Genomic DNA, 9,726 nt, shown 5'->3' on the forward strand with positions numbered 1-9,726 from the left:
TTCGTTTCAAAATCTTGACTTGTTGTACAAAATCAGTGTTTGATTTGTTTTCAAAAGTCTCAATTTTATCTGTACCTTTTGATGCTACAAACTTAACATCTTTTCCTTTCTTCATGTAACGAGCTCCTTTTGATTCAACTTTAGCCTTTGGCTTTGGAGCTCGTTGTGGTTGTTTACCCTTAGAAGCAGTCGGTTGTTGAGTGGTTGGAGATTTTTGATTGCCAAACTGTTTCCTAATCTCAGCCTTAGGAATTGGATCACATTGTGTTACCACAATTCCCGGCAGTGTTTTTCCCAAAAATTTGTTTGTATTGTCTTCAAAGACTTTGTCAATCAAAGATTTATTTACATTTTTAATTGGAAAAACATGATCTGAATAGATTTTATTATCTCCAACCAAGGTGTACAGCACATTACTGCTTTTAACAGTAGACACACCTGTCTTATCAACCTTGACAGGATCAATCACTTGCTTCTCAACAGATGGAACCTCAGGAGTATCAGGATCACAAAGGATGTGATTCTCTCGTGGAATATCTACTCCTTTCATCTTGCTAAGTGATTTATCCTGATCACTTACAGCCACATCTGATTCATCATCCGATGTCTCATAGTCCTCAATAATTGGAGGACTTTGTTTCATGGATGGTGAAGTTTCTGGTTCCTTAGGGGCTGTGTTTGAAGAACTGTCCGATTTGAACCCTAGGCCAGTAGAAAATTCCTCAAAGTTCAAAGGCACACTGGGTTCATACCGAGGCATTTCCTCTTCATCGGGCATCTTGGTATAGTTGTCCATCAAAGGGGGTGGACACGCCTTATACCCTACACCTTTCACGTTACCTTTCAGTTGTTGAACGTCTATGATGTGATCAAGCACAAATCGGGAGTTAGAATAACTATCCAATTTCTGTTTGATCGCATCATGCTTGCATTGGGCAATGGCTAATTGCTTCTTAGTTTCTTCCACAAGGTTAATGTATTCATTTATACTAACTTGTTTGTGGTAAACTACTTTGTTAACCTCGGACACATTTTTCTTTAATGTTTCTATTACAGATTTAAATTCTTTTTCATTCCGGGTTAAAGCCATGTTTGCCTCTTGGCATTTTGACAGTTCAATAACCAAATTCTGATTATGACTATGAAGCTTTTCTGATTCAAGCTTCATCTCTGCACATGATTTACAAATACTAGGAGCAGGAGGTTCAGAAGTTACCTGACTAGTAGAGGCTGAACCATTTGCCATAAAGGCAGTTTGAAAAGAAAAAGCTCCATCTTCAGAGAATAGCTTTTCCATTTCCGTTGATGTAGCAGCAGCCTTCCTAATCAGAATTGATTTCTGACATTTAAGCTCATCAGCTTCATTCAATAGCTCCTGTATATCATCATCTCCTTCTTCATTCACATCAGGCTCTGAGTGATTATCCCCAGAAACAGAGCCTTCTTCATCCGAACTGCCCGAATAACCAGAACTGTCATCGCTCCCAGAAGATTCTTCTTTATGAACCTGCTCGATGACCTTAGCATACAATGCAGTTCCACTTCCCTGATCTCCTTCACCAAACTGCACTGACCAGTCACATCCTTCATCAGCTTGAACAGCCAAAGCCCGATTGTGATTGGTAGCTCCAGGCTGTCCCTGATTGTTGTTCACTGCCACCATCCTCCTTTCACGGTTTTCTTGTTGGGCATTCGCATTAGTCTGGTTTCTGAACGGGTTGTGATTGCCGTGTTTGGTTGGTCGAGTGCACTCACGTTTAAAGTGCCCTTTCTCGCCACAGTTAAAGCACGTGACGGCATTAATATCAAACCCATACTTCGTGTTTTTCTTTCCTTCCAATGAAGTTCTTCCAGTTCGTGCCATGAAATCTTTTGCCCTTCTAACCGCACTAGCAAAAGCCCATTTAATATCCATCAACTCCATTTCTTCCTTGTCGATCTGATCATAATCTTCATTGGTCATATTGATGTTTCCAAGCTGACCAGCTACCAAACCACAGTAAGCACTGACCATGGTGTTGATAATTTCCATATGTTCCTTAGCAACTTCAATGCTAAGGTGTGAAAGATTTGAGTTGTCGACTCGGATTGTGTGATGACTTTGAGGCTGAGGTTGAGGATTGCTTGTATAGTGAGCTTGCTGTTGTTGTTGTTGAGGTTGTGGTTGTGGCTGTGTTGGAACAGGAATATAGGACCTCGGATCGAATTGAGGTTGTGGTGCAGCAGCTGTTGATTGAGGAAATGGAAAGGAACTCGTATTGGACACAAAAGCAGTTTGAAGCTTCGGTTGCTGAACAGAACTAGCTGAAGGACCAAAACCAGGCAAATACATTTCTGTATTTTGAGGAGCTGGAGCACGCCTTGCTTTCCTAATTTCTTCATCATTTTTATGTTCCAGCTTCTGAATGAACTCATAGATGTTAATCTCATCTAGAGCTTTAGTATGCTTCAACAACTCAATAAACGAACTCCATTTTGGGGGTAGGGCATCAGCAAACCTATTCACCATGTCTTGTTGAGTAGCTGCCACCCCATAAGCACACATTTCACTAATCAAATGATAGAAACGTGTGGTCATATCATTCAGAGTCTCGTTTTCCAAAAACTGAAAGGATTCAAATTCTTTCTTCAACAAATCATGCCTAGACTTTCGAGCAGCTGCATTGCCTTCTCCTCTAGCAACTAAGGCATCCCACAATGCTTTCGTGGTCTTGCAATATGAAAACTGATGGTAGATGTCTTTGTTGAGTGCTTGAGTAAGTATGGCATAGGCCTTTTTCTCCAATTCATAAGCCTTCTTGTCATTTTCAAGCATGTTGGCGTAACCTTCTGAAGTGGATGCTCTACTTTCAAGACTTTCATTGAATGCATTGACAAAACACATCCAAAGATCGGTGCTTTGTCCTTGAACATATGTGTGAAAGCGGCCTTTCCATGACGGAAAATCGTTCATGTGGTTCAGCTTTGGTGGACGATTGTTACTGCCTGTTTCACTTTCACTAATCAGAAGATTCTGAAGACTTTGACTTTGATTGGATACCAAAGCCCATTGACACGAACTTATTGATTGTTGTTGTTTTGGAATGGCACTCGTCATATATTCAGCCATCGACATCTGTTTCAGATCTGGTTGTGGATCCGTACTCCAATCCCAAGGACTTGTGCAACTCATCTTGATCAAAAATTAACAAATAACCTACACACCACAAACTGTTAACAACAAACAGACAACAATTGAAAGATACAATCTGATCGAAAGATCAAGACTTGTTCGAAGGATCAACAATGATCGAAAGATTACTGTTGAGTTTCGAGCAAAGCCTTCGAAAGATTTTCAATGAAAGATCCTTATCTTTCGACTGATTATCACGAAAGATTCACAGTTCGAAAGATCTATATCTTTCGAATACTGATCTCGAAAGATTCACAATGAAAGATCCTTATCTTTCGAGATGTATCCTTATCTTTCGGACAACCAACTTTCGAAAAGATTCCAACTACGAAGGATAACCCTTAGACTTCGAAAGACTACTCGAAGGATGCTTATCTTTCGAGCTGCCTTTGATCGAGAGATGTCGAAGGATATCTTTCGATGTCGAAGGATATCTTTCGACAGCTCTGACACACTGACACAAAGTACGACAGGTTGGTGAAAAGTTGATGCGGTTGGTGAGCCAACTTTCGGCAGAAAGGATGTTTCTGTCAACAACTTTTTCACCAACTTTTTGACTTTCAAAAAGTTTACCCAAAAAGGCAATCTTATCCCCAAGTCCAGTCACCGGAAAGATGATCGGAACACGGCCGGAAAAATCAAAGTTTCACAAAAACAGTTTTTATGTTACCCAAACCGACCCCGAACACTCCCGATAGGTTTAGTACGCGTTTTTATGCAGAAAACTACCAAAAACGGGTGCTAAGCCAAGTGTCCAAACACACCAAGAATCTTGAACAAACCGGTTTTAAACAAGGTAAAGAGCGAGGCTCTGATACCACTTGTAGGTCCCTTTTCTCGGAGGATCGAGAACAAACCTAAACCTTGTTATACTAACCCACTAGCGAGTGCGGAATCCAAGCTAGTAGGCAAACCGGGATGAAGCAAGAACAAACACAAGAACACACAAAGTTCACCGATTAACACCACTGTATTAATACGTATGAAGGTTTACGGTTACAAGCACAAGGTTTACAATCTGTTTGCAAACTCTCTAAAGTATGTGTGTGTGTGTTTTCCAGCAGAGTTTCTCTAACTCTCTAAGTGTGCATCTATCTAACACTAACACACTGCATGGGTATTTATACCCATACATAGCAGGTCTTGGTCGAAGGATCGATAGATGGTCCGAAGGATCATCTATCGATGACAGGGAGCTCGAACGATCAGCATGGACATCAAAGGATCATCCTTCGATGTCTAATGGTTGAACTATGGTCGAACCATATCTTTCGAGCACCTCGAAGGATCAGTTGTATCCTTCGAGGCTATCCTTCGATCCAGACAGCATCATGTTGTCCAAGTCAAACTAGGAGGATAGTTGACTTGGTCAACTTACAGACTGACTTTGGACATCGTTTACATACAGTTCGAATACAGACAAAGTACAGACACAAGTGCACCAACAAATGGAAATTTTAATTCAATTAAACTTTACTAGAACACAAGATTGGGATTCCATTTAGATTATCAAATTATGTGTTTGGGCCTTATGTACAAACTGGGTAACTATAAAGGTTTTATGGGCTTGGGGAAACAAGTTGGGCTGGACAATCTGTGAAGGCCCAACTGTGTATCTTAGATGGAAAATTAGGGCACACAATATATAGGGGAAAAGGGAACCAGTGGTTGGCACCATATTGGTTTTTTGTTGAGGTTCCAAACAACATATATGAATTAGTATATGTCGATCAGAAGGCAAGGCTCAGGTCTGCTACAATTTAATCAGTTGGCAGTGAGGTGGAGATGGTTTGCTATACTCTATACAGAGCGGAACCCATTTGCCTTGTATAATTGTAGATCGATTCAATGTAATCTATAGTTTTTCTAAAAGTTTTAACAACGCATTTTTTATTCTCAATTTAAGTCAGTTTTGTAACTCTCCTTTTCCCTTTGTCACATATTTGCAGGAAAACAAGTTGGGACATTTGAAGATTCATCTCAATGGTATTAAATCAGCAACAAATAATTTTTCAGAGGCATACACAATTGCATCTTGGTTTAGCTATACTTTGTACAGAGCGGAACTCCACTTTTTTGATAAAGAAAATCTTTCATGCCAGAAGGGGAAGTATGAAGGAGAACATCTGAAGGGACAGAGCACTGTAGTATTAAAAAGGTACCCTTCTGGACATGCCTTGTATGGAGAAGAAGCGTTTTTTACAGAAATTGAAATGTTTACCCGTGTTAAGCATCCCAACATTGTAAATCTACTTGGCATCTGTGTTGAGGATTCTGAGATGGTCCTTGTCACTGAGAATATCTCTAATGGATATCTTATTGATTATTTGGGAGATGTCAACCACATGCGTATTTTAACTTGGGAAAAACGTTTGAAAATTTTCATTGATGTTGCACATGCGTTGAATTACCTTCACTATGAGATGGAAGACCAAAAGATCATAATAAATCGTGATATAACTAGTTACAGCATTGGGTTAGATGAGAACTGGGGGGCAAAGATTGTTAACTTTTGGGTCTCCGTATTCCTGCCTCCAAATCAAGAAGACGAAGCTCTCTATCTCAACAATCGTATTGGCAGACCTTCCAATAGAGATCCACAATATGAGAAGACTGGTAGGTTAAAAAGAGAATCGGATGTGTATAGTTTTGGAGTTGTATTGTTTGAAATTCTATGTGGGAGGAGAGCCAGTGACTCAATTTACAAGAAGAAGAATGTGAGAGGGTTAGGTCGTGTGGCAAGACAAAGCTTCTGCATGGGAACACTAGAGGACATGATAGATCCTATATTAAAGGAAGAAATCGGTGAAAACAATGTCGTTCTAAATAAAGGACCCAACAAGGATTCTTTGCACACATTCATCGAAATTGCATATCAATGTGTGGCGGAAACTCAAGACCAACGTCCTACAATAAAAGTCGTTGTCAAGGAACTTGAGAAAGCATTATTATTTCAAGTAAGCCAATGTTCTAAAACATTAACCTTTCTTGTACATATGCAAATTGCTTGTTGAAATCAGATTAAACTAATAAATTATAAACGCAGTTTCATATGTGCCATAGTATTTGTACTCAAACCGCTATGGTTTGTTTTAAAAAGAAACACTCTTCATTTTTTATCTTCTAGTGCTTAAGTGCTAAGCCCTTTCTTAACTATTGATGAAGTTATTAAAGCTTCTTTTTTTAATGAAACTTACTTTGTTTCTTTAACTATTGATGAAGTTATAAATGCCCTGACGTAGTATCCCCCCGGGGCTACTATTATCAAATCAAAATTTTAATATTCATTTGGCTTTCTCATTGTCCCAGTTGAATTCAGAGGTTAAATCTGATTACGTGGAGGAGAATAGTCATGCTTCCATAATTGAGACGCAAGTAGTTGAGCTTTCTAGTGAATTGAACAGTATGAACACGACTGACAAATCTGAAAGTTCTGAAATTCAAAACCAAAGACTCAGCTGAATCTGAATCTGGCTGTTGTAAGTTTGATATGTTATAAATATTTATTATGATTTATCAAGTGGTGTTTTAAGATGGTGACAACATCTATGTGATATTTACAGGTTGGCCATGTGGATTCAGGAAAGTTAAAGACTCTCAGGAAGGCTGCTACACATTCTCAGTCAAATATCTCAAAAACAGATACACAAATATGAAAATGAGGCTAAGTTGCAGGTACTTTTGGTTGTTGTATTAGGTGGGGTTGGGGGGGGGGGGGGGGCTGGATAACGGGGTTTCGTGTTCAAACGGGTCATTTTTCATAGAGGTTTAAACAGGCTGGGTTGATTGAGTTTGACTTTTTTTTGCATATAACTTACTTTGTTTGTATAAATGAATGTCTTGTTGATGCTTCTTTAGTTCTTTATTTACTTGTTTATATTGATAGTGAACTTTGATTTTGTAAAAAAAGGCATCAAATTTAGATTTTGCTGAAGATCTTAGTGTCTGAAAAACGGTGAAGGGTTTGAATTATGCCCAGCAAAGCGGGTGGTTGGGCCGTGTTGGGTGTAGGGTCACACAGGATTCTCAACAGAACAGGATTGAGTGAAAATGAGTATGAGTCAGAACCACCTATTTAAAGAAGTATCACGTTAGTTCAAATAAAAATTGGTCGTACCAAAACTATTTTTCTTTTCAGGAAAATAAAATAAACATAGGTGCGCCAACCATAAACATTTTTAGGGCGGCTAGAGGCCACAATAACGTGGAGGCGGCGATGGCTCACTTGAACCCCTTTAAGTTATCCAAGTGTTTTAAAATGATACATGCTAACCCTTTTTTAATTCTAGTAGATCTATCTTGACCCACCATTTATTTTTAAAAGAGCATATGGATTTGAAATCTAAATGTAATTGTTTACACAATCCAACCCCTCTCGGCCCAAAATATATATCCCATAACTACAGATCCAATTTGACATGCATGTGGACCATTTATTGTTATAAAAACCAAAAAGTTTATGGTCCTCATTCCAATTTTGCACCCCAGCCACATAATACCATGCCAATTTCCATACTTAAACTTGCTTAGCCCATCCATAATTGCACCATGCTGATTTATTTAAGGGATCTCTATATAATTTGCAAATCTCTCTTTCATAAAGTCTAGATCTGAATAATATGCATTTTGTGTAAACCCATTGGAATTCACACACAACACTATCAAAATTCAAAACAACCACACACACTGGGCTTAATTATAGTCCAGTAGAAGATAAAAAAAATTAAATCCACTGATTACAAGCCCAATGTTTATCATGCGATGGCATGAAAATCTAACCAGCCAGTTTGACCAAAAAGTCACCACTTGAAATTTGAAAACATAGCATTTTAAGTTGAAGTATGCTGTCTAAATAGAAGATACCAAACTAACCCGCATATTTCCAGTGCATTGTCTATTGTACCTTCTGCTTCACAACTTGTACCCTAGACGAAAAACAATTTTCATTATACTTGCAAGTGGACCCTACCTTTGCTTTGCTATTGGTGGGATTCACCGAGTATGATGATGATGATGATGATTTGAACATAGTGGACTTCCAATTTTGACTTATTAATTCATGTTGATATGTAGCGTTTTCCTGCATTGACTTCTCATCCGCCAAGTGTTGACTTTTAATTGCAACCTACAATTTTAAAGCTTCAGCTACAATCAACCATATCTAATTGATAGTATGACATTGGTTGACCTTAGCCCCTCTTTTAGAAGCGTTGACCAAATCCAAACCATTAAAATCCAGATATGTTCTACAATTGACGGTCAAGGTCAGAGTCCCTCATCCCTTGTCCATTTTTTGATTTTCTGTTAATCGGCTTGGGTGCCGACAACACGTCACATCATCATTAACCAAAGGCTCGGGTTGTTTGCCACTTGGTGATCTGGCATCAGCGAGCAGGTACTTTAAAGGTGTAGACTATTTCCCAGTGCTCCAAGTTGTAACGTTTTCCATCGCTTCTTTATTTCTCTTCCTTCATATGCATTGTTGACATTGGTCAACGTTGGGAACTACATTTGACTTCCCACAGTTGGCTTTTGTTATCTTTTCTTTTTGGTGTAGGCTAGAAAATGTCAGATGTTGCTACATTTGACTTCCCACAGTTGACTTTTGACTTTTCAGTCGATTGTAAAGTTTCGGCATCAATTGGAGCTGTAGAGAGCGCTGAAACAAACATATACATATCATCAACAAGATTATGGCTGTTGTTGACTTTTTGTTGTATAAGTTGATGTTTTGAGCATTTTTTTCCAACTTGTGTGCACCAAGATCCTCCTTTTCACTCAAAACTGAATCAGTTTCTTCAACAGTGGATTCAGATGCACCAATATCCTCTTTTTCAGTCAAAACTATGTAAGGTTTGTTCAGGCTTTCCTACAACTTCAAGGGTGTGATCGATTGATTGTGTTACTCAATCTGGGGTCCCCAAGATCCTCCTTTTCAATCAAAATTGCAACGTTTTCGTCAAAGCTTCTTCGAACCTGTTCTCTTGAGCCTTTTTCTAATTCGGGTGCTTTAGGATTCTTTTTTTTTTTTTTTCGGTCAATACTGCAACAGGTTCCTTGGCAGCCTCACGAATCTGTTCGCTTGGTGCACCAAGATCCACATTTTCATTTAAAACTGAAACGGTTTGATCAATTTTCGTGCTTGATATCTTCACTGACACCCTTGAATGATTAATTTCAGATCCTTTTACAACTCCTCTAGCAATTTCATGATCCAATTCAAACTTTTCAGTCTTCATTCTTCAACACTTCGGAAACACGTTCACAATCAGAAATGATCTCCTGCCTGATTTTATCACTAACCTCTAGCAAGGTGTTTGTTGCAGACGACTGGGTCAACACAGTCTGGTGTTGACCCGTTTAGCTAAACGTATTCACATAGTAGACACAAGCCTAACGCGAACCCATTTAGGCTTTAGACTAGTCACTAACCCGGATATTTTGTAATGGATTCGTATTGTGTTGTGTCAACAAATTGCCGGTTCTAATCTGAAAAACTAAAATGCAAATTTTGTTGAAAAAAGTGAACCGAAGTTAGCAACAAAACTGAGTGA

At 38.8% G+C, this 9,726-nt stretch overlaps 1 protein-coding gene across 1 annotated transcript; it reads left to right on the top strand.

Annotated features, from left to right (window-relative positions):
* The first annotated feature begins 4,836 nt into the window (after window positions 1-4,836).
* Window positions 4,837-6,862, top strand: LOC110887495 (probable receptor-like protein kinase At2g23200). Its single transcript, XM_022135091.2, has 4 exons — window positions 4,837-5,022; window positions 5,122-6,129; window positions 6,482-6,651; window positions 6,736-6,862. The coding sequence occupies exons 2-3, from the start codon at window positions 5,386-5,388 to the stop codon at window positions 6,632-6,634; spliced, it is 897 nt and encodes a 298-aa protein (XP_021990783.1). The 5' UTR covers window positions 4,837-5,022; window positions 5,122-5,385; the 3' UTR covers window positions 6,635-6,651; window positions 6,736-6,862.
* The last annotated feature ends 2,864 nt before the right edge of the window (window positions 6,863-9,726 follow it).

The sequence above is a fragment of the Helianthus annuus genome, unplaced genomic scaffold (genome assembly GCF_002127325.2).
Source record: "Helianthus annuus cultivar XRQ/B unplaced genomic scaffold, HanXRQr2.0-SUNRISE HanXRQChr00c001, whole genome shotgun sequence".
NCBI classification, from domain to species: Eukaryota; Viridiplantae; Streptophyta; class Magnoliopsida; order Asterales; family Asteraceae; genus Helianthus; species Helianthus annuus.

Bases quoted from the DNA above. Each gene is read 5' to 3' on its own strand.
- LOC110887495 (XM_022135091.2), top strand. From the start codon at position 5,386: ATGTTTACCCGTGTTAAGCATCCCAACATTGTAAATCTACTTGGCATC. The intron at 6,130-6,481 runs GTAAGCCAATGT...TCATTGTCCCAG, and splicing joins AGAAAGCATTATTATTTCAA to TTGAATTCAGAGGTTAAATC.